This window comes from Leptopilina boulardi, unplaced genomic scaffold (genome assembly GCF_019393585.1).
Source record: "Leptopilina boulardi isolate dan_hultmark-lab unplaced genomic scaffold, ZJU_Lbou_2.1 LbouV2_80, whole genome shotgun sequence".
In the NCBI taxonomy this organism is placed as follows: Eukaryota; Metazoa; Arthropoda; class Insecta; order Hymenoptera; family Figitidae; genus Leptopilina; species Leptopilina boulardi.
The window spans coordinates 513,200-538,130 of record NW_026138028.1 but is presented as its reverse complement, the minus strand read 5'-3'; the positions used below and the strand labels follow the sequence as shown (position 1 = coordinate 538,130).

The window sequence follows — 24,931 nt, the reverse complement described above, 5'->3', positions numbered from 1 at the left end:
TAACTATTACTAATTTTTTATTTAAAAAGAGATAAAAATAAAAATTAAATTTTATTATGGTCCCGCCATCTGTCGGCGGTTTTTTTTACAATGTTTTCATCAGCTGATTTGACGTTTTCATTTCTGATTCATTGAAAAACATTAAGAAAAAATGGAAAGATAAATATTTTTCAGTTGTAAAGATGTTTCAGAAAAATATCACTAAATCGTTTTAATATTAAAATTAAAAAAAAACTATGGCCAGTTTATCTATTGATAACAATGTATATAATTTTAAGGTAGTTCTCCTTGGTGAAGGATGTGTGGGAAAAACATCAGTTGCCCTTAGATATGTTGAAGATAAATTTAATGATAAACATATTAGTACTGAACCAACAATACAGGTAAAGAAAATTTTCATACTTAAGACTTAATTGTTTTATTATTATTTCGATTAATAATCCATTCGTTCAATTATTAAAAAATCATTTACTCTATTCAAGGCTTCATATCTTAGAAAAAAATTGAATATTAATGGAAAAAGGATAAATCTCGCTATTTGGGATACAGCCGGACAGGAAAAATTCCATTCGTTAGGACCAATTTATTATCGAATGTCTAATGGAGCAATATTAGTTTATGATATAACCGATAAAGCATCATTCCAAAAAGTAAGGTTTCAACTGATTCTTTTTATGCTATTTTTTTAATTAATTATCTAAAATTTAATTCTAGAGAAGAATATTTTTTTCTACAGGTCTCAGAAAATATACTCTGTGCGAATATTAATTAATAATAATAATAATTTTGTTTAAGGTTAAAGACTGGGTTAAAGAATTAAAAAAAATTGTTGGAAGTGATATTTGTTTGGTAATAGCTGGAAATAAAGTTGACCTTGAAAAGGAAAGAAATGTTTCCTCAGATGAAGCGGAAGAGTAAATTTATTTAATTAAAAATTTTGCGTTAATTTTCTTTAAAATTAAATAATTAATTTCATTTAAATTTCGATTTAGATACGCAAAACAAGTTGGTGCTGCGCATTTTAATACTTCAGCTAAATTAAATCAAAATATAGAAGAGGTATTTTTTGATTTAACACGATGTATGATGGTACATGCCGATGAAGTGCAAAATAATTTAACAAAAACTAATAATTCTCGACGTAATGTTGTTGTCGTCGAAGACGAAACGGAAGAATCGCAATCAACCAAAAGTTCATGTTGTTCATCACAAAGATCCTAATTTATAAAGTGTGTATATATTTTTTTTAGGAGTAAACATTATGAATAATTGTATATTCTTTACAAATAATTTAATAACATTAAAATAACTTTTTTAAAAAGAGAATTTAATAATAAATTTTTGCAATCAAGTGCAATAATTATTTTATTAAAATGAAAAGAGTCGAGAAATTTTTTCTAAAATTGTTTAATATCATTATCAGATTAACAATTATGAAACGATTATATTCTATATATATTTATATATGTATATAATAATTGAGAATTAAATTTTCAAAATACGTCAAGTGCTAATTTTTTATCTTATATAAATTTTGTATTTTTTACCGTGCGAAAACAATTTTCTCGTATTTAAATTTTTTTTGTATTCATCAGAGAAAATATAAATGATATGTACATTAGAAAAATTAACTTATTTGAATAATAATAACACATATTGATGAGAAAATATTTGTTTTATGATTCGCATTATTATTTACTTTATATTATATAAGTTGATAACATTTATGAATTATTTTTTTTCTAAAATTTCGTGTAGCTTAACTAATAATTTATACACATTATCTAATATATATATGTACATACGATATTTATGTTACAGGGTATACAGCAATAAAAAATAAAAAAAACACAAATTTGAAGACTTGCGAACATGTTCTACAATCAGTGCATTTGGCTTTGGTTAACTTAAATGGAATGTTAAAATATATTAATAAATGCAAATAATAAGTTAGATGGATAGTTGACAATTGACGAAAAATACATTTTTACTGTAAAAAAAAATATTTTAATTAAAAGAGGAGTGTTTTCTGTGATCTGTGTATAACTGATAAAAAAAATTCTTTTAAAAATTATATAATTGTACTAATTTTTTATATATAGTTCTAAGTTGTACATTAAAATTGTTTTTTTTTGACATTCCATATATATCTTTGGTATACAGTAACAAATTTTCTTTTATAAATATTTAGATATACGATCTTAATTAACAAGTATCGTTGTACTGTTTTTACAGTAAAAAATGTCTTTTATTGTGACACATTTTTTTATGGTGCACAATAGAAAATTTTTTAAATCGATGAGTAAATAATAATAATTATTATTATTATTAAAAAATAAATATTAACTTTACATTGTGAAAAAATATAAAATAAAATTTAAACTATATAGATATAGAAAATATGTTTTCTTTTTAAAGTTTGGTTATCTCATTAGAAAAAAATATGGATATAAATAATAATAATAAGTGTGATTATATACACAATTAAATTAGTATACAAGTCAAAAAATTAATTATAAAGTAATTTCACTTTGTTCCAACTTGCATTTAATTCTTAGGACTTGTAAGTAAATTTTTAAATAATGAATATTTTATCTTGATAAGTAAAGACAAAATCAATGAATTGATTAATGGGACCTATTGCAGATAATGACATTCCTTTTGAGGGAGGCGCACGGACTAAATTTGGACCAAAAACAACAGCAAGATTACTCGATGTCATTTTATTGAGATCACATCTGTCCATCACCTACAAAAAAAATAATGTAGAACAAATTTCGCTGAGAACGAAATTTTAAAATTAAATAGATTACCTTTGACAAGAACTGCACAATATATTTTAAAAGTTGATAATTGTCAAGAGGAAGTTTTTCGAGAATTAAAATCTTCACTCTTCGTGGTCTTTCATCTTTCGCTAAAGCTAAATTAATTTATATTATTATAACATATTTTTAATTATAATTCGACAAAATTATTTAACTTACTTTGAAATTGTGTAATTTCATCGTAGAGATCATAAGTCATGAGAGGTTCGTCCAATTCTCGTAAGAAAGTTTTGAGAAGAACTGCTGCTATATGAGGATCACCTTGAAAATCAACAGGTAAACCTTGATTGCAACGATTTTGAAGCTCCTTAATCACTACTACATTAGCAGACCTTCTAAATATTCCTTCTGTCTCTAAAACTAAAATAAAACAAACAAAAATTAGCATAAATTTTAAAAATACATTGATAAAAATTTACCTTCTGGTGTTTTAAGAAAATCAATACATTGACGAACAATTGGTGGTATAGGATCGCCACCATTATTTTCTTTAATAAATTGAAGACTTGCACCAAATTGTGTTGTACAAACTGGTGATACTATTCCACTAGGTGATGGTAATTTAGATAAATTCTTTTTATGCTTATTCATTAATTGCTCATCGTGTCTGAAAAATAAACAAAATAACAATTATTCATTTCCTAAATTTTATTTTGAGAAAATAAAAACCATACTTACTCTATCACTTGAGATGGAATGATTAATTGATCTAGATTAATGTATTGTGCTAATTCTTCTAAATAGTTGACATACATCATCTTTCGACCAAACTTTGCACTATAAAAAAAATAATAAAATTAATTTTCTGAATAAATTAAAAACCAATTAATTTTCTATTAAAAAAAATTACCTGATTGCAGGTTTAAATATTTGCCAAACAATTCTAATAAAATTCGTTGGATGTACTAAATAAAGGGCCTTTAAATTTTTTTTATACTTTCTATCGAATGCTTTATATGCTTGCCATAACCATGATAATGGTGGTTTATTCTTTGACGTAAGACCATAGTGAAAATAAACTAAACTATAATCTTGTTCAACAAACGTGTCCAATGTGTGAGTAAGATATCTGTAAATTTATATTTAATTATTTCATTTTAATATTTTTATTTAATTTAATTAATTACCTTAGAAGTTTAGCATGATTAAATGCTTCTTTATTAACGGGTGGCAATTTACAAGCAGAGACAACAATTATTTTTCGTCCAGCGCTATCATCACCAACTACTTCAACTATACCATGTTTAGAAATATCTAAATAATCTTCCTCATCTGCCAGTTCTCTATCAAGGGCTGCAAGATCAGCGGCTATCGAAATAACACAAAAATTATTAAATAAAACATTAGATATATTTAATAATTTTTAATTTTGCAATCAAAATAATGAAAAATAATTACAGTAAATAAAGAATTAACATAGAAAATTTTACATACCAGTTTCAATAACGGGCGCATCTACGAGAGCTTCTTCAAAATTCTCTTCAATAGTTCCATCACTAACTGGACTCTCTAAGTAGTCTATACTTGTACCAACTCCACTTGCATTTAAATCTAAACCTTGCTCCAAAAGTTTTGCTGCTGTAAAGAGATTTTTCATTAGTTCATCAAAACATGAAGAGTGTATTTAAACAATATTAATATTTTTTTCCATTACCATTTGTCGTCGTAGCTTGTAATTCAGTGTCATCAAATTCCAAATTTGGTTCATAGTCATGATAATCTGATAAACTGGGATATGGATCTTCAGTATCAACTGCCGTTACTATAATTAAAAAAAAAAATTAATTTCCATTTTCTTCAAGTGACTGGAATTCAGGAGAGATTTTCAAAAATACAGAAAAGAATAATTCTGACTTATAGAAGACTGTTAATTTTTAACATCTAGTAACTACTTTTTATGATTATAACTTAATAAAATAATAATTCGTATAGCTAATTAGCATCTTCTAATTTTCTTTCAATATCAAAAAACAAAACATATTCTGTATTGAGAATCGGTATTAAATTATTATTTTTATTTTAAAATCATTTCTCCTATACATTTTAAAATAATTTTAAGAGAATTTTGTCTATTAATAGTGAATTCAATTGCCTTGGTTTTTTATACACAGATACATAATAGACAATATGTAAAAAGCTTTCTTTATAGATTGTAATATTTAATGCAGCGTCAACATTACTATTAGTGTATAATACACTGACCTGTCAAAACTTGGCGACTTGGCGTCGGTTGATAGTCGGCTTCCATTTCTTATTTTGAAATCCGAAGCAAAATCGCCGAACTAAACTACAAAATCATTTCCTCAAATGTCATTTTTTTAGATTAAAAGTAAAAAACCATTCAGACTGCGCGATTTATTTGGATCAGTTGTTGGATCATACACCAAATTTTTCCTTCAACTAGCAACCAGGGTTAAGTAAGTAAAATGTCTTAAAACTACGAGTTAAGGGTCTTTCTACAATAACATTTTCACAATTCAGATGTTGTACAATGCACATCACCAAAACAGGCGGGAATAATAATACAAATTTAAATGTAACATTAAGCAATATTGGCAGATTTATAGAAAATTATAATTTTTTTTATCTTGTAAAGTATAATTCAGTATTTAAAATTATTATTTCTTTTTAATAAATAAAAGTAAGAAGATTTAAGAATAGTATAAATTTATTTTGTCTTTAAAGGGTTTAATTGCCCTAAAGTATTATAAAATTCATAAAAATTTAACAAATATCTTGAAATGGCATCGCTATTATTATAATTATTCTCTTTTATTCTCCATCATTAATTAATTCTTAATAATGGTGATATTAATAAATTAAATTATATTTTAAAAATTCTGATTCATTAAGTTAAAGTTTAAAATTAAAATTTAAACTATAAAATTAATAACAATTTAATAAACGTAATAATTTTTTTTAAAATATTTCGAAATGTCATCGCTGACTAATCTTCTTCATATCCATCTTCATTTGAGTAATTATATTCTTCCTGTTCAACATCATTATAATCATAGCTATTTTCATCATCATCATCCAATACTTCTTGATACTGTTGATATTCGGAAATTAAATCATGTAAATCTGATTCTGCTTCAGTAAATTCCATCACATCCATTCCTTCTCCAAGATACCTATATATTTTTATTCAATATCAAAATTTGTTCTTTGTTTAAAATGTCAATCAATCAGAATATAATCTAAGAATTTTTTTTGTATAAATATAGGTATATATTTTTAGAATTACGAGGCTATTTTTTTGTGTGTTTTCGAATAAAAGAATTTTCGTCTTTCCTAAAAACAGATTACTTATATAATTATTATAAAAATATAATGCATACCAATGAAGAAAAGCTTTACGTTTAAACATAAGAGAGAATTGCTCGCATATGCGTTTAAATGGTTCCTGAATAGCTGTTGTATTTCCCAAGAAAGTACTCGACATTTTCATATCAACTGGTGGTATATCACAAACAGCAGTTTTAATATTATTTGGAATAAAGGTGACAAAATAGGCACTCTCTTTATTTTGAACATTGGCCATGTAATTATCAACTTCTTTAACAGACATATTTCCTCTGAATATCGTTGCAACTGTTAAATATTTTCCATGTTGTGGATCACAAGCAGCCATCATATTTTTTGAATCAAACATCTAAAATATTAGCAAAAAAAAATTAATTAATTTAATTTTTAGCATTACGAAAACACTAATATTTATATATATACATATTTTTTTCATTTCTTCACCTGTTGCGTTAATTCTGCTACTGAAAGAGCAGAAAATTTCTGAGAAGATGGAGCAACAAGAGGCGCAAATGAGGGAACAAAAAAATGTAATCGAGGAAATGGAACCATATTAACAGCCAATTTTCTCAAATCAGCATTTAATTGGCCTGGAAAACGAAGACTTGTAGTAACACCTACAAAAACAAAAGAAATTATTTATAGATATTTAAAAATAATAATTTTTAATAAATTATTATTCATATTAAGATGAAAATTATTTTTACCAGACATTGTTAACGAGACAAGATGATTCAATTCACTGTAAGTTGGCGATTGTAATTTTAATGAACGATGACAAATATCGTACAGAGCTTCATTGTCTATGCAAAAAGTATTATCAACATTTTCAATAAGCTGTTTTAAGGATAAAGTTGCATTAAATGGTTCCACAACTGTATCAGAAACTTTAGGACTTGGCATCACGCTAAAAGATGAAATCATTCTACAAAAAAAGAAATATATTATAAGCTAAAGTATTTTTTTCTTCTTAATTTTGATAAAAGAAGTTTTTTCATTCACCTATCTGGATATTCTTCTTTCATTTTTGAAATGAGAAAAGTACCCATTCCAGAGCCTGTTCCACCTCCTAGTGAATGACAAACTTGAAATCCTTGAAAGCTATCACAGTTTTCACATTCCTGCAAAAAAGAAAAATATTCAATATACAGAAATTTAAGATTATTAATAAGGCCTACCTTTCTTATAGAATCCAGAACATTTTCAGCAAGCTCTGCTCCATCCGTGTAATGACCTTTCGCCCAATTATTTCCAGCTCCACCCTGACCATAAATAAAATTATCTGGTCGATAGAGCTTTCCATACAAGCCACCTCTTGCCGCATCCATTGTTCCAGGTTCTAGATCCACCAATATTGCCCTTGGCACGTATGTTCGATCATTAACTTCATTATAATAAACACTCAATTTATCCAATTGATGTTTTGTTGATCCCATATACTTTCCCTCTGTATTAATTCCATGCTCACCGGAAATCATTTCCCAAAACTAAAAAAGAAAATTTTTTAAAATTATACATTATATGCATATGAATATGAAGAAAAATATATAAAAAATTAATTTGTTAACAAAAAATTGTTTTTACATGAAATCCCTCATATTTATAATTTACTTTCAAGTTTCATAAATATAAATTATATAGGTAATTTAAATTTATTTATGATAATAAAATAACATACCTTTGTTCCTATTTGATTGCCGCATTGGCCAACTTGTAAATGTAAAATTTCCCTCATTTTAAATAAATTATCTTTTAAATAAACGTACTTTTCGACATTCTATATCAAAAGTTCGTTTTAAACTAAAATTCTAATAGTAATAATAAAATTTAAGAGAGGAGAACAAAAGCGGATTTGAACGATTCATTATAAGCTCCTATTGTGTTATTATTCATATTATTATTATTATTGTGTTTGGTAAATAAAAATTTTAGAATATTGAAACCTTGACAAAGTTACTAATTTTTTCAACTTTTATATACTACTTTCCTTACGAACATGAAAATAATAGAATCCGTTTACAATATACATGTGTAATTCATCAAAAATATATTTTTTGGTTGTAACCAAGCAACTACATTTATGCAATAATATCGACAGTTGTTCTGAATGTGAATTTTCATTTTATATAATATATGGTTACATTATAAATAAATAGTTCATATTAGAAATATCTTTTTTTATAGAACATCATTTTATAATACACAGGAAATATAACACAACTGTGACGTATACGGAATTAAAAAAAAAGATTAGTAAATGTCTCAGAGTGTTATATATATATAATAAAACTTCGATACATAAATTATTTTGGAAATACAATTGCATTTATAAAATATTTGAGCTGTATGTTTTTTTTGAATTCCATTGCAGTGAAAATGTATATTAAAGACTATTTACAAAATTATATATACGATTTACTTGAGAATTAAAGCGATTGCTTTTCTCGCCTTTTAACTGGTGTTAATCGGAGGCCTTTTGCTAACATCTGAGCTTCAAGGTCACGATCTTCATCTTGATATCTAAAATTAAATAGAAAATGTTAATATTTAATTATAAAATTTTGTGGTTAATTAAAACATGCAAATCAATTTAAATTCATTTCAAACAATTGTTTTCTATCTTGCACCTTCTCCTATTTACCCTTTTCCCACTTTCTCTTTTTCTTTTTTTTAAATATTATTATTGCAACAAATTTTAGTTTAAATTTTATTAGCACAGGCTTACCAGTGCAAAAAAAAGTATTGAAGCTTGTACAGTTTCCTATTTACCCTCTCTGCCCAATTCTTTTACATGGAAAATATTGTGATATAATGAATTAATGTCTGCGAAATGTAATGAACCTGTATCTATCTCTTTAATTCCATGAATATAAATTTATTTTATTTTATTTTTACTACTGTTAAAATTGTAACAGTTTTTAGAAAAATAATATATAATTTCAACATTAAGCATTAGTTAGTTAAATTAAAGATTACATCGCTGAAAACTTCAACGTAAAATGAAAATTTTACTATCTTAAGATTTGTATCCCCTTAATTGACTATAATTATAAAAAATTTTTTTGATTCAGAATCAAAAACATGTAATGATTTTTAATTTTGCAAACCAAATTATTAACAGTTCTTAAAGCTATAATTTTTTTCTAAAACAATTCAGTATCATAAGAATTCCTGTAAAAAATATTTTATATATTTTTCATTTCAATTAATTAAATAAATAAATAAATAGGTAAAAAAAATTCCAACAAGAAACATAAACAAGTACGTGACAACAAATAAAATTTTATAAAGTAAAAATTCAGTATTTAAAAATAAATAAAGTAAAATATTAAAATCTTGTTCCCTTTTTACGATGTAATATATAGACAAATTTTTTTTCAAGCAATAAATTAATTCATGCAACAGTGCACATGCATAAAAATGAAAATGCTAAAAGAAAGAAAGAGAAAAGGAAGAGGAGAATAAAAAAAAATTAAAGTGTGATTAGTGGCCCATTATGATAACTAATGAAAAATTCAATAATATAAAAATATATAATGTATGTCAGTAAAATTATAATGAAAGCAAATGCATAGAAAAGAAAGGAATTATTGGTATAATTGGAGGAAGAAGAAGAATTAGTAAACATAGTTTGTATTGGGCATGAGGGTCTACGCCACCTTTGTCGCTCCTCTTCTAAAAGAGCAATCAGTGAATCGCGCTTTGCAACTATTTCTAACATCTCTGTTAAAATTTCTCCTTCTTTCTTAACATCTGCACTAGTTTTGTTTTGATCTGTAAAATAATGAACTTTAATTAATAAAAAGAACAAAAATATGTTTCAACTATATATAACATTTTATAAACTTTTTAAAGTATAATGCTTTATTTTATAAATCTTTAATAGTATTACTAACCATCATCGGCCAATCTTTCTCGAAGCTCCTGCTGTAATCTTTCATGTCTATCTTCCAACTGTACTTCCTGAGCTCTTACCAAAAGTTCTTTTTCATATCTTCGTAATTCTGTTCGTTCTCTCATCAAATCAAACCATTCACGCAATAAATCAGCTTCTTCACGATTCGAACAATCTAAGTAAAAAAATCAATATCATATTTTGAAAACAGAATTTTTTTTGCTTTCCTTTTTTCAAAAAATATTCACCTCCTTCTCCTCTTAAAGCTTTTTCCACACTAACTCCTCTGCATTCTAATTCTCTTTGCTTAACTTCCGTTTCCTCTAATTTTCTCTGAATTTCTTGCGCCATTCGTAACCTGAATTTATAGTATAAATTAAGAAATTTTCCAATTAGGGAAATAGAGAATTTTCAAAATAAAATTATTTTTATACCTTTTTAATTGTGCCTGTCTTGCTATTCGTTTAGTAGCTTTAGTTTTACGTGAAATGCTATTGCAAAAATCATCTGTTTTATTTGCTTGCGAGGTTGATAAGGCAGTTGTTTTCGAATCATCATCTGACAAATTTCCATCTTAAAAAAAAAAAAAATGTAATATGTATTTAATTAATTAAAAGGAAAAAATTATAATACTAATTTGCCTTGTAATACCTAACATGTGTGTTGTTAATGCAGTATAATTTAAAGGCAGAGGAGGAAGTGGTGGTGGAACTTCTGAAAGAAAACTCTCCACTAACATTCCTTCAGTTACACTTTTTGGTCTTGCATCGAATTTTGGAGACATTGATTTATCCATCTAGAAAAAAGAAAATTTTGTTTTAAAAAATTCAATATAAAACAAACATTTTTTCAATCACTTCACATCACACTTATTATTTTCCTACTAAAAAAAGAAAATTAACCGATTTTCTCATTAAAAGAAATTAATAAATAAAAACGAAATTCAAAAACAGCAAAAAAAAAAAGATAAATTTGTCACTTAAAAATAAAACGAAATGAAATTTTAAATGCACGATATTTGATTATAATAAAAAAATATTAGATATGATACAATTTTATATCTTTTGTAAACAAAATATGGAAATAAGGAAAAATAAAAATTTTATAATTAAAAGTCTTGAGATTGTTTTTAGTTTTTTCTCTCGCGTCGTTTAATTAAAAATTTATTTTCTCAAAGACCTTCAGTTATAAAATATTAAATAATAATTTTAGAAGCTTAGAAATATAAAATGTCGAAGGAATAATTGTCAAAGAAAAATAAAAGCAAATAAAAAATCAACAAATACACATAGTGAATTGCTTACATTCGACGCATCCGAATACGATTTAAACAACTGAAACACGTTAAATAATCAAGTTAGAAAAAAAACATATTTTAGACTAATTTAAAAAAAATTAATAATAAATCAAAAAATATTACAGCTTACCTTTCCTTTTTCCTTTGATTTTGGAGTCAATCGAAATGTGAATAATTTCTCTTTTCCCATTGTAGGCGATGAGTCTTTTTTCTTGAAAAAATCAGATACAGCTTGAATAATACTTTTTCTTCTTTCTGAATCTTTCAATTTTCTTTTATCTCTCTTAATAACACATGCTGTTTCATCCTTCTTCATATCAATTGTTTGTAACAATTCATCCATTGATTTTGCATTTGTTGGTGTTTTTAATTCATCAAAATTCATATTTCTCGTTATTGTCTTAAAATTATCAGTACTTTTACTTGCTTTCAATCCATATGGTGAATTCATCAATAAGCGTTGTGGTCTTACATTTTCAGCTTCATTTTTTCTTCTTTCTTCACTATAATGTTGTCGACGTGCAACTTTCATTCTTAATTCTTTAATTTTATCCTCTGGACTCAATCCAAGATCTTGATCACTCTTCAATCGGGCACGTTCTCTTGCATCTTGTTTTGCTTTTTCAGTTGTTTTCTTTGTTTCCTCATGTTTTGTTCTGGGAGGAGCAATGGGTGTTGTAAATTCCGATATTTTTTCTTGTGGAGTTGAAAAATCCAATGGTTTATAAACTGAGAGTATTTTATTTTCTCTTGGTGATTGTTCAATTTGATTATCCGTAGAAGAAGATGAAGGAGGAGGATTAGGAGGAGCTGAAATACCAATTTTTACCGGTGAGAGATTTTTATTTGAAAATGAAGAAGCCCTCGCGGCTCGTTTTGCTTTTTTCTCCGCCGATTTTTGTTTATGGGCTTCAAGTTTATCCATTAGTAAATTTTGAATGACTGTTTTTTGTTTAGAACGTTCTCTTGTGATTTCTTCTAATTTTCTAGTAGTATCAACAGCGTCTAAAGAATCTTTCTCCTTGTTGATATCTTTTATCTCTTCGGATATTATATCATTTGTATGCAATTGAATTAAAGATTTTGAATTTTTTCGTTTTGATTTTCTTATATCTATGGAATCTTTAGCATTACTAAATTCGGCTATTCTCGATTGAAGACGTTTAACGTATTCCAAATAATCGGTATTTGTTGTATCATCGAGTAATTCATCTTTATTTTGCGGTACAATAGGCAGTTGAGGACATGTTGCAACAACAGTTATTAATTCACTTGTTGTTGTATCTTCGGCAGGTTCAACTATTAATAGACTATCTTCATCCATTTGTAAAATTTCCTTATTGCTTTGTTCGACATCATTGTTTTCAATTATTCTGTTATTTTTGTCACTTGGCAATTTGACAAATTTATTCACAGCACCATTGAGTTTATCAATTACATCATCCATTGTAACGGGATTTATTTTAATCACATCTATATTATCAATTTCTAAATCGTCATCATCATCATCATCAACATCATTTTCCACTTCTATTTTGGCAATTGGAGCACTTAATTTATGAAATTTCGTAGGTGTTAATGTTTTAAAATTAACAAACTCGATGTAACCGCGATTTTTTAATAGAGCATTATTTGACGCTTCTCGTAAACTATCGTCCAATAATGATTCCTCATTATCAGTATCCATAAAATCTAAATCCTCACCATTTGCAAGAAGTTTTAATGCATCGTTACTTGTGTCAATTATATCTTCCTTATTTTGTGTCAGTATATTTTTACTTTTTCGTTTTGTTAATAATTCCGAATCTAAACCAAGTTCGACATCTCTGATATCTTCGGAACCAATAGCGTCACCGTCTCTTGCCCATTCGGAATATTCCGTTTCTGTATAAGCAGCAGTGGTAACGTCATTTTCATCAGAATCATCTTTATTATTCGAAGCTATTGAAGTCGGACTAATGCAAATACTTTTCTCTTCTCTTTCTTCTTCTTCCTCCAATTCCAATTGTTTCATATTATTATTTACTATTTCGATATTTTTCACTGATTCTATTTCTTTTGATATTTCCTCTAATCTCATACATTCTATTGAATCGGGTTCAATTTCCTCACGATCGTTTGTCTCGTCTAGCAAAAGATCTCCATCAGTGCTGTGAATTTGTAATTTTGGTCGAGACAAATTAAATTTCTTTTCTTTTACTTCCTCTTCCTTCTTTTTAACATCAATAAAATCTTCACGTAAAGATAAAGAATCACTATCCATTTCCGAATCAGAACTTTCATTTTCTTTCTTACTATTCGTAGTATTTTCTCTATTCCAATTTACTTGTGGAACAATGATACAAGTTTCATGTAAAGGACTTCTTGGTCTATAATGATCATCACTATTTTCAAGTTTTTGAAATTTTTCACTACTTTTCTCTTCATTTATTCCCTTTTCTTCTTTATTCGCATTATTTTCTTTAATGTTACTTTTAATTTTACTTTCGTCATTGTTAAAATTCCTTGTCAATGTAATATTTGAATCAGTTTTCGATTTTAAAATACTTGAATCTTTAATTAAATCAGGAAGATGAGTTTCAGTTGTTGCTAGACTTTCGTCAATTGACGATATATTTGATTTAATAAATGTTTTACTTGATGGTTTCGAAACAATAGACGAAGAAGATGAACTAATTTTATTTGCACCTTGTTTTAAAAATGCTTGCATTGTTGGACTTGGCTCAGGTGCAGGATTCAAGAGTTTTTGATGTTGGGAAATTGAATCAGTGAAACTTGTCAATTTTGTATTAACATTTGATGTTGAACCAGATTTTATCACTGATCCACCAATACTTAAGCCACCCAATAAATAACGTTTTTTCAATTCCAGTGATAATTTTGATGCAATTCCTTCTGTAGAATGAGTACGATTTAAAGAATAATCACCTGTTCGAGGATTAATAAGAGGAGAAGAAAGCTTTTGTTGTTGCTTTAAATTTGAATTACTTTCATCCAATTGTTGAATAGGTTTATCAATTTTTGAAAGATTTAATTTTGTTTCATTTACCAGTCGATTTCCACTTGAATTTATCACATGACTTTTGATTTGAACAATTTTTGGCTCAATATAATCGCCTCTTGTCTTACGAACAAAAGCATCGTTTATTGTTATTTTTGGAATTTCATGTTGCGTTGGTGTTGTTCCATCGTGCTCAAATTCAGAATCTGTTGATATTTCCGTTGCTGAATTTTCTTCACTATCCTCAGTTGATTCATCTGATGCAACCTAGAAATTAAAAAAAAGATTTTATATTGATATAATTTTAGTTTAGTTTGGCAGATGCATTTAATATGTATTAGTTTATTTTTTTCTGAAGAAAAAAAATTATTTTAATCAATTAAAGACACAAGGAAAATTTTTGTAAAATTTCTGAGATATTAATAAAGTTTTGACTAGCAAATTTAATATAGACACAGTAAACACAATTGCTGGTGTGAGCAAAAGCACTAAACAAACACATACAAATAAAACGGTTTCAAAATTTTTGTTAATTCGTTGTTGTTGTTGTTGTTGTGGTTATTATTTTAGTGAGAAATAAACACTCGAATAGAAAAATTTTTTGTTACCTTATTTTCACTGTTCTCTTTGTGGGTGTTTGAGAAATATTTTTATATCATCATCAGCCTTTGTTTACTTGCTTATTTTTTTTATACTTTATTAAATATATCTCACACAATCGTTAAAATATTATACAAGTTTTTAGAAGAAAAAAAATAAACATTTGCATATATGTAAAAATCCTAAGATATCGTACACTTATCCTTTTTCTTATCATGCTTTAATGACAAAAAAGAATCTCTTGTCATTTTTGAATTTAACATATTTAATGAATTTGATTGCTTAATTTTTTTTGTATTATTTTTTAAATCTTGAATGTTAGTTATTTTCCTCTCATTAAAATGATTAGCTTCATTGTTTTGTAAAACAGTTGACCTATTGCATGGAATTTCTTTTTCGACTACCTTAACTTTATGAATTTCAATTTCATTTGACGATTTTGTTTCTTTTATAATATTTAAATTGTTATTATCTGATTTTAAATTTCTTTTTTCTTTTTCACATTTTTCATCTAATTTCAAAGGATCAAAATTAATTTCATTATTATGCTCTCTAAAAGAACATGTATTATTATTTAGTTGTTCATTTTTCAATTGAGAACTCGAAATATTTTCCTTAGCGTTTACATAGATTTCATCATTTTTGTTTTCTTGTTCAATTTTACTAAGCTGTTTATTAAGTGTATCGGAGTCAATTTCATCAATAAGACTAAAATCTTCAATATCAGTCTTAAAATCATAATGAAATGGTTCTTTGGCATCTTTTCTATTTTCAATTTTATTATTTAAATTATCATTTTGTTGAGAATCGTTAAAATATTTTGATAAATCTTTTTGATTAATTTTATCGGAAATTGTTGATTTTATTTGTAGCTCCTCCTCCGCCGTTTGAAATGTCTCATTTTTGGATTTAAAATATTTATTCATTTGTTCGCGAGCAGTTTCTTTTGAAAGAGGACAAAGTTTTTTAATTTCTTTATTATTTAGAATTTTTCGCCGTTTTAATTCAAGTTTTAAATTTAATGGATAAGTTATTGCTGTAGATTGATAAACATTATTTTCAATAGTTGAACTTTCAGAAATTGGAGAAGGAGCTGTTACAGTGACAATTGGAATATTTTTATTATTCTCTTTTATGAATAATGATGAACTTTCAGAAAGAGAATTATTATCATTAGATTCACATTCTAAATATTCATCTGATAAATAAATAGAATCAGTTTTAACGTTTTGAATATTTGAAATTAATTCAAGATTTTTTTGACTATCTACAGTTTGAGAAGTATTAATTAAATCAGGTAAATTTTTTACAAAATCGTTTTCAAGTTCATGATTACTTGGATGTAAAATTTCATTCTGTTCTTTCTCATTCATTGTTTCTAATGATTTAAAATCATTATCGAGAGATTTTAATAAAATATCATTTTCCTCAGTTTGAAATTTACTAAATGCAAAATTTTTTTGATCAACATCTGTTTCAGAGGTTTCTAATATATCTGATGGAATAACTTCAATCGGGGTCAAAACTAAATTTGTTTCTGTTATATTTACGGGATTATTTGGTTCATGAATTATATTATCTATACATATTTTCACCTCAGTTTCGGAGCCGGTGTCTGTGTCAGAACTTTGAGATGGTACTTTTAGCCAAACTTCTTGTTTTCTCAATTCTCTTGCACGAACATCATCTTCATTCTCAGTTGCCGTTGCACTATCATCGTCTGTAGAAAAAAAATTTATTTTACATATTTATTAATTAAAATAACAATCAACAAATAGAAAAAAGACCGATTAATGGAATTTAACTGAATCATTTTGTTTCTGTAGAAAAAAACATGTCTAGAATAAATTGACTGTAAAAAAAATATTGGAACTAATTAATCAACCTCACTACAAATGTTACACAAACACGCATTCTTATTGAAAGAAAAAAAATTATTAAACAGGATTATTTACACAAAATAAATTAATTTTTGAAAATAAAAAAAATATATTGGGCAATTTTTTAAAAAATGCAGTTTGCATGTACTTAAATTTTTTTCATATTTAGGTATTGAAATTAGGTGTTTAAAAAGTAAAAAAAAAATTGAATCATTATTAGATTTTTAGAAAAAATAAAAAAAAAGGGGAAAAAATATTTCACAAAAATAGATAATACATAGAGAGAACTGAAAAAATCAAAAGTTGCATTTTTATTTACTTTGTAAATAATAAAGTACTCCTTTTTCTTGAATCCGATATCAGTTTTAAAAATGGGGAAAAGATCCTTTTGATCCCAGATAATCCAGCTTCCATTTCAAACAGGTTTTATTTCAATACCTACATTTTTACATTTATCATATTTTTAGAAAAAAATTCTTCTATTCATAGTGATTTAATATTTACTAAACTGAGGAATTTATTTAATTTTTTTTACCCCAATAATATATATAATTCAAACTGCGAATATGAAAATGCAAAAAAAAAAAATGTTTCATTTATGAAAATAAAATAAATAATTTTTAACCTCTTCTTTAGACAAATAAAGATTTAAATGATAAAAAATTAATATTTTGTTATTATTAAAAATGAATTTATTTACCTTCACTTGTGCACTCGTCAGTGGAATCCTCGTATTCATTACTTCCAGTATCTGAATGTTCTTCTGAAGGATGGTATTGAGAGTAGCGAAGAGTCCAATTTTTTGCGAGTTCAAGTGTTCCTTCTGTTGTCAAAGGTTGATCAATTGCCTCTTCAAAAACTTCATTATCTTCCTCTGAATCACTGTAAATTTGACCGATTAAAAGTATCAATTTAAAATAGATTTCATATTTATAAAATTAAACTTAAAAAAAAATTGCTAAGTCGTTTTAAAACATTCTTTAAATTATCATAATTTTTAGAAAAATTACCTCAAATCAGAAATATCATCACTAGAACCCATTTCCGCAGCAGATGCGCCAAAATTTCTATCTGTCCACTCATCTTCATCCATTTGACTGTGAGCATCTTCAGCATCCGATACTCTGGCTAAATTTTCAAATTCTATTCTTTCTGGTGTTTGACCTCGATCAAGCAAATCAAGACCGGTAACTCCTTCTAAAGACACTTTAGGCTGAAATTAAATACAAATAATTTTTGAAACAAGTTTCATAAAAAAATTAATTATTCGAAAAATTAAATTATCATTAGTGACCATACTTTATCGGGTGTATTTGTGTTAATCGAGACATTTGGTATATTTTCTTTGTTCATCATTGGAATTTTTTTTTTCTCCATTCTTGTCTTCATTGTTCCTAAAAGGCCTAAATGCTGCGAACAATAAAAACGTCCTCCATTCTTTCCTCTGTCAAATGTGTGATTACCTAGAAAAATCAAAATAAATAATTAGTTAAAAGAAAATGTTGAAATTCAAAATTTCTTTTGTTAATTAATTTACCTATTCGAAGTGAAGTTGAACAATATTCACAGCGAAAGCAACCACGATGGAAAAATTTTCCCTCAGCACTCAGTCTTTCCATAAGATAAACCCTTTTATTACAAAAGTGGCACATTTCAGAACCACCCTGCGTTGGTAACGCAACAGTCACTTTTGAATTCTAAACGATTTAAATTCAATAAAATATCAGCAAATATTACATGATAAATAAAGTCAGCGTGGGGAAAATTTACTTTTTAATCCCCCCAGCAACAAAAATTATTATATAGGTAACTTTGGTGTTAAATATTTCAAAAATATTAAAATTTTTCACAAAAATAATTTAGAATAAAATATATTTATAATTATAACTTAACTCATGTTATTTTATTATTATTATTTATTTATTTGTTTTAATATTTACCGATCTCTGCACCTTGGGTTCGGAATCTTGATTTTTAGTCGAAAATTGCTCAGCCATTGCCGAGACTTTATTATGTCCAAGAACATTGCCTTCTTTAATTTTTCGATCAATTGTCTTAAGTGTATTGTCAATATCGGCATACTTACTCTCAATTTCATAGGAATCATGACCTTTTTTCTCCATTTTAATTTGACGAGCTAAAAACTGAATAAAAAATATAGACGTCTGAAAATTACGAGTAGTATAACTATCTTGTGAATTTTAATATTTACCTGTTCACGACTCCATTTTGGCACTCGTTCCACTTTATCATGACTTCTTACACCACGACCCATTTTATTCTCTTCAATTTTCTTTTCAATCTCCTTTACATTCCAATCAGTTTTTTCGATTTTACCTTTTTTTGTTAAATAATAACCATATAAATCAAATTCATTTATTTAAATAATATTAATACAATATAGAAATGTTACAAACCTATTGCTCTCAAAAGATCCTTTGGTTTTTTTTCCGAAGAAATTGTTCCTTTCAATTTGTCCTCGATATTTTTTATTCTACCAGAAAATTCATTGTCTGCGTTCTTTTTATGATGACCAAAATGCATTTTTGGATCACGATCCTTCAGAAGGGAAAAAAATTAATTAATACACCTTCAAAAATATTATTATACACAAACTTTTGTTAAAATTTGAATGTTAATTGAATATCATTCATCATAACTGTAATCAACATTTTTTAAAAATATTATGTTATTCATTAGTATCATTAGTAATAAACATTTTTTTTTTTTATTTAAAAAGTATGTAAGTTACACACGGCAAACACGGATATTAGAAATGAAATCTGAAAATTATTTTATTTTTTAACATAAAAATAAAAACTACTTTGTTCCTTCATGAATTCAGTGGCTAAATGTAAAACCGTACTCTATTTCCGGTTTTACCCTATGTATAGAGCGTTTTTTGCATGCTAAAACACTGATAAAATGTAAAAGAAAAACAATCAAAACATACAATGTTAAAAAAAAGATTATTATTCAAGGGATTTTATTTAAAAAGCCAAACACTCTGGCTTACTGGATAAAGTATTTTCATTTCGAGATCTTTCACTCTGTCCTTAAAATCGGGAGCGGTTTGTCGATATAAAAATATAGAATAATCTTCAAAAGGTTCTTCCTTTTCGCGTTTAGCATTAGCCGATAGCATTTGTATACTTTTGTAAAATTGTTGAGTTGCCATTTTTCGTAGATATTGACGCTTCATCATACGTTCTATTCGATTTTTTTCTATATCTTCGAGTCTCTTCTGCCTTTCCGCCTTCATTATATATATTATTTAGAATATTCATTATTAAAATAAAAAGACTATTTTCGCGTTTAGCACAAAATATATAAAATATTCTTTTTAAACCCTTAAGAATTACAGGAAATAAAAATTCTCACCACAGTGGCACCCATTTTTTCTGTGCTGCGTCGTTTTCTTGATCGTCGGCTCGTAACATCGGCAACCTTCTCAGAAAAATTATCATAACCACAAAAAACACGAGAGTGACGCACTCGAGTTGTTTCCTGTTTCGGAATCCGATTAATTAATTGTGAATCCTGATTAACTTGGCTCAAATATTTTGAGAATGTTGGTTTTTCTTCTTTTCTTTCTTCAAATTCCTTTATAACAATTGAAAAAAGAATTTAAGTCTTGTTAAAAAAAAAAATTAATACCGAAATTGAAATCAAATTTACCAATTTAAGGTGTTTGATATGAGGAATTTCTCCTCTGAATGCTTCATATAAATGGGTTAAATAAGAAAACATGGATAATTTATCAGGAATATCACAGGCTGCCATTTCTTCTCCCGTCATTATCTAAGAAATAAAAAAAATTTAAGTAAATAATAATTTAAAAATAGACTAAAAATATTAATAAATTACAGGAGATATGTTGAATTCCTTTTGTAAAATATCGAAAGCGAGTTGATTATTTTTTGCCGATTCCTCAGAACTTAATGATTGAAAGTCTATTAAATCTGGTCTGTATCTATGGATTATTGCGCAAAGTGCTAAACCATTTTTGAAACAAGTACCCATATCATTAATTTTAACTGAATCGCTAAAGTCCACTTGCTTTTGTAACCAACGAAGTAGATTTTCCGGATGTATTTGAAAGTCTGTTAAAACAAAAAAATAAATAAAATAAAATAATGATTAATAAAACATAACGAAAAATAATTATTGTCAACTATTCACCTCTTCTACGTCGTTTTTTAGGAACATCAACTGTTGAAAGAAATGGAGGTTGTTTTATATTTTCTGGATCGTCAGTGTCTAAAAGACTTCGTACTTGAATTGGTGTCACTGAATGAATGTTTAAATTTGGATACCTTTAAAAATTAATAAGATTTTTTAATTAATTTTTCAATTTTAATGGAAATTAATAAAAACCAATCAATGAATAATTAATTTACCTCGTATGAGGATCCAAAGTATAAGCGGCATAATCTCTATTTAAATTTTCTGGTGTTGTTTGACCTAATAATCTATATATGGATTCTCGCTCGGCAAGAACTTCCAATGGATTTAAAGATGCACCCCATCCTTTTATGGCCCAACATGCATCAAGGGAACTTAAAAAACCTCTTGCACAACCAGAACCCGTTGGCCAAAAAGGCTAAAAACAATTAAGAAATTTTAAATTTAAGGCATTTTTAAATATATTAAAAATAAAACTTCTGTAAAATATTCTTTCTTTTTGGAGATTTAAAATAATTAAAAATTTTAAAATTTTAAAATAAATAACAAACCTCCAAAAGACTATCACCAACAAGTGACATAAAAAGTCTATGTCCCCGTCGTTCAATAATTCGACTAGCATTTTCTGCAGCGTACATTGATGTAAAATCAAACATTGCAACATCTGGCTGTCCATAATGATTAACTGCAAATTCTAAATCCATCATTTGATATTCTGTCGAGAATTCAGCTGCCTCTCTTGCATAGAGCATCAATGCCTCACGATCAACGTTTTCCTTATCAAGTAATTTTGCAGTGTCTGCATGATCCTAAAATAAGAAATTTCAATAAAATTAAAAACAAAATAATAATAATAATAATAATAATAATAATAATAATAATAATTGTTTTTTATGTTATTATACCTGAAGGATAACGCCCTTATCGATTAGACTATGTTTTTTAGCTGTCATCACAAAATAATGTGTATCATCTTTATAATAAACAATATTTTCTAAATCAATTCCCGTTTCTTGATACAATTCCTTAAAAAATTTTTGATTAAAAATAAATGCCACTCCACTTATTTCTTCAACACGCGCTTCAGCTTCTGTTCTTTTATTAATGAAATTAGCAGTTATTGCAATTGCCAATTTTCCCCTGAATTCTTTACGCCTAAAACCATCTAAAGTATTTCTCTTTCCATCAGCACCAATAAGCACATCAAATTCATATTGTGAAACTGGATGATTAGATGGCGTGAATTTTGCTCTCCATCCAATTTCTAACATAAAAAAGAGATATTAATTCTTTTAGAAAAAAATTATTTTAGAGAAAAAAAAATTTTACTTACTTTCACTATCCTGATTTTCTGGAGGCGATAAAAGAAGATCAAAACTAACATTCTCATGAAATTCGACACCAAGAATTAGAGCAACTTTTAAAAGTATACACTGTAATTGTCGAATACTAATATGATCAATTGCACCGGCACAGAATTTACCAAAAAATTTTTTTGCCCCTAAACTTCGAAGATCTTGTATTACAAAAGGCCATAAATGAAGAACATTATTCCTTGACATTCGATCACGTTTTTCAATAACCACTACTTTTGCTCCAAGTAATTGAGCTTCAATCGCTGATCTTAATCCACATGGTCCACCTCCGATAATTAAAACCTAAAATATTAATTTAAAAAATTTAGGATCTAAATTATAAAATTTAAAAAAAATTTTAAGTGAAAAATTTATTACTTACCCTCGTACAAGAGCAAGCCTTTCCTCTATTATAACATTTGTGATTAGCTCTTTGATCGAATTTTTTCCACAATGCCTGTGCCTTCCATGATCTTAATTTAGATTTAAGTTTTGGATAAAATTGATTAATATTAGTAGGCCGTAATTTTAAAAGGTCACATAGATGCCGGTAATAACCAAGAATTGATTTAAGAGTAGAAGCATTGCAAAATTGATCAAAAACCTCATTGGCAATTGCAACTTCAGGAGAAGCCACTTGCTTTCTCCCTTGCAAATGATGATCCATTTAGAATCCGTTTTCTTTCTAATTTTACAAATTTATCTCTTCATTCTTACATTACTATCTGAAATAAAAAGATCATAAAATAATATAATAAAAATATTCTAAATACATTTTTTTTGTTGGAAAATATGAAATTTATTTAAATAAAAAAAAACTACAAAAAGTAAAAAAAAAATTAATGAGAAAAAGATTAGGGTCATTTGGAGTGAATGTAAACAGTTTCATCATGAATTAAATTAGTAGATCTAATTGTTATATATAGTAAGAATAAATGATTTTGGATCAGCCTAAAAATGTGACGATGACACTCTTATGCGTTATTTCATTACCATCTCACTCACACTCACGCTTTTCTATCATTCATAGTTGTTCTTTTATATATATATATGTATACATATAAATAGAATACTATGTGAATAATCTTCATCCGTGTCAGAGTGTCAGTTAATAGTAACACTGGTGTCTTTAACGTATAGAAGCAAGGAATGAGTAGACTCTATAAATACAGAGCAAAGATCCTGCAAAACTAGAACGCCCAGCACCAATTTTACTTAAGTTAAGCGTAGGCGGTGGTTTTTAAATGAGATTTCATCACATTGTATCATAAATGAATCAGATGCAATTCATTTTTTCTTTTTTTTTATATTAAACACACTTCTGTTGTAATTAATCAGTATTTCAATATATTCTAATCTTTCAAAATTTTAAAAATGTTAATTTTTATAGTTTAGATATTGCGGACCTTTGAATTTCAGACAATGATTTGTCGATTTACATAGCTTTGGACAAGAAATTATTGGGACAATTTACGACAGTAATGTATTTTTAAATTGAGTGAATTATTGAAATGGAAAAGTATCAAAAATTTCACTTGTAACATTAAATATATTAAGACAAGTATTACTTGAAAGAGAAACAAAACATGTTTCTTGGAATTCTAAGTATTGTGCTTTGTAATATAAAATTGCAAATATTTTCGTTGGATATTTTATTTTAAATTTTAATTCTAGAAAATTTTTTTGAAATATATATTTAAATCTTCAAGTATAAAAATCATGTATCTATAGGAGTGATTTAATTATTTTAAGTATTATTAAAATTTACTCGTTTATAATAATTGTTATATATATATATATATATTAATTTATATAATTGTAAAAACAATTTCTAATTATTTTTTAATAAAAATCTAGGGCAAGAAACAATATAATTAATATCTTTGCAACTAAATATACATTTTCATTACAACTTTGTAAATTTTAGTACACTTAAACAAAATAAAATTATTCTTTGTTTTCTCAAAAATTCAATTAGTCACATATGATTAATTATTTAAATTTAAGTACTATTATTCATAAAGTTATTTAAATTATATACAATAATTTGAAAATATTATTAAAGCACAATCTGATTTTTATTTTGTCCTGAACTTTAAATCAGTTCTTTATTACAACAATAAATACTCTAATAAAAAACACCAACTGTCCGTAACGTTACAAAAGCAAAAGAATAACGAGACTTCATTGTATAGAATGTATAAGAAAAAAAAGTGCAAAATATGTTTAGTTAAAATGAATATCAATGTTTTCTGTTAAACTTTCGAAAATATTTGACAATTCATATTTTCAAAGCACTTTAAATTCATTAACATTTGAAAATGATCAACGTCAAATTTTGATATTAATACTTACATTTAGGCTGCAGTTATCAGAAAGCACCTATCTCATTAGGCTACTATTACGAATTATTATATATATGTAAATATATATAACCCGATTCACCGTAAAATTTATCATTTTATTTCTATTTGGATTAAAAGAAATGAGATAAAAATGATCATGAAAAATCCAATTTTTTAAATTCCCTTAAATGATCTTGGAAAATTTATTTAGGAATAAAAAACGTCGACTATAAAAATAGTCT

General features: G+C 26.4%; 4 protein-coding genes across 8 annotated transcripts; 1 reads left to right on the top strand and 3 right to left on the bottom strand.

Annotated features, from left to right (window-relative positions):
* The first annotated feature begins 89 nt into the window (after window positions 1-89).
* LOC127290804 (ras-related protein Rab-21-like) lies at window positions 90-2,035 on the top strand. Its single transcript, XM_051319610.1, has 5 exons — window positions 90-383; window positions 483-650; window positions 796-914; window positions 993-1,229; window positions 1,822-2,035. The coding sequence occupies exons 1-4, from the start codon at window positions 237-239 to the stop codon at window positions 1,219-1,221; spliced, it is 663 nt and encodes a 220-aa protein (XP_051175567.1). The 5' UTR covers window positions 90-236; the 3' UTR covers window positions 1,222-1,229; window positions 1,822-2,035.
* A 489-nt stretch (window positions 2,036-2,524) lies between these two features.
* On the bottom strand, window positions 2,525-5,254 carry LOC127290800 (rho GTPase-activating protein 1). Of its 2 annotated transcripts, none has more exons than XM_051319603.1 (10): window positions 5,028-5,254; window positions 4,480-4,587; window positions 4,260-4,403; window positions 3,953-4,133; window positions 3,676-3,894; window positions 3,504-3,602; window positions 3,245-3,432; window positions 2,985-3,185; window positions 2,814-2,920; window positions 2,525-2,749 (listed from the first exon to the last, which is right to left on the bottom strand). In XM_051319603.1, the coding sequence occupies exons 1-10, from the start codon at window positions 5,071-5,073 to the stop codon at window positions 2,576-2,578; spliced, it is 1,467 nt and encodes a 488-aa protein (XP_051175560.1). In that variant the 5' UTR covers window positions 5,074-5,254; the 3' UTR covers window positions 2,525-2,575. The 2 variants fall into 2 exon arrangements, with proteins under 2 accessions (XP_051175560.1, XP_051175561.1); XM_051319604.1 differs by having other exon boundaries at window positions 4,260-4,400.
* Window positions 5,255-5,475: 221 nt separating this feature from the next.
* LOC127290801 (tubulin beta chain-like) lies at window positions 5,476-7,977 on the bottom strand. The gene is made up of 7 exons (XM_051319605.1): window positions 7,810-7,977; window positions 7,310-7,618; window positions 7,134-7,252; window positions 6,839-7,056; window positions 6,576-6,748; window positions 6,167-6,480; window positions 5,476-5,959 (listed from the first exon to the last, which is right to left on the bottom strand). Exons 1-7 carry the CDS (start codon window positions 7,864-7,866, stop codon window positions 5,773-5,775), a joined length of 1,377 nt encoding a protein of 458 aa, XP_051175562.1. The 5' UTR covers window positions 7,867-7,977; the 3' UTR covers window positions 5,476-5,772.
* A 316-nt stretch (window positions 7,978-8,293) lies between these two features.
* LOC127290795 (F-actin-monooxygenase Mical) lies at window positions 8,294-24,891 on the bottom strand. 4 transcript variants are annotated; one of them, XM_051319589.1, is made up of 27 exons: window positions 24,700-24,891; window positions 22,727-23,069; window positions 22,323-22,647; window positions 21,895-22,253; window positions 21,541-21,798; window positions 21,205-21,407; window positions 20,987-21,120; window positions 20,672-20,907; window positions 20,483-20,605; window positions 20,186-20,407; window positions 19,821-20,060; window positions 19,222-19,363; window positions 19,017-19,141; window positions 18,745-18,969; window positions 18,342-18,501; window positions 18,104-18,267; window positions 17,815-18,017; window positions 17,505-17,686; window positions 16,520-16,644; window positions 11,454-14,591; window positions 11,331-11,360; window positions 10,678-10,822; window positions 10,461-10,599; window positions 10,275-10,384; window positions 10,028-10,201; window positions 9,791-9,905; window positions 8,294-8,651 (listed from the first exon to the last, which is right to left on the bottom strand). In XM_051319589.1, the coding sequence occupies exons 2-27, from the start codon at window positions 23,009-23,011 to the stop codon at window positions 8,558-8,560; spliced, it is 7,656 nt and encodes a 2,551-aa protein (XP_051175546.1). In that variant the 5' UTR covers window positions 23,012-23,069; window positions 24,700-24,891; the 3' UTR covers window positions 8,294-8,557. The 4 variants fall into 4 exon arrangements, with proteins under 4 accessions (XP_051175546.1, XP_051175547.1, XP_051175549.1 ...); XM_051319590.1 differs by having other exon boundaries at window positions 18,745-18,948; window positions 24,700-24,890; XM_051319592.1 differs by lacking the exon at window positions 11,331-11,360 and having other exon boundaries at window positions 24,700-24,890.
* Between the last annotated feature and the right edge of the window lie 40 nt (window positions 24,892-24,931).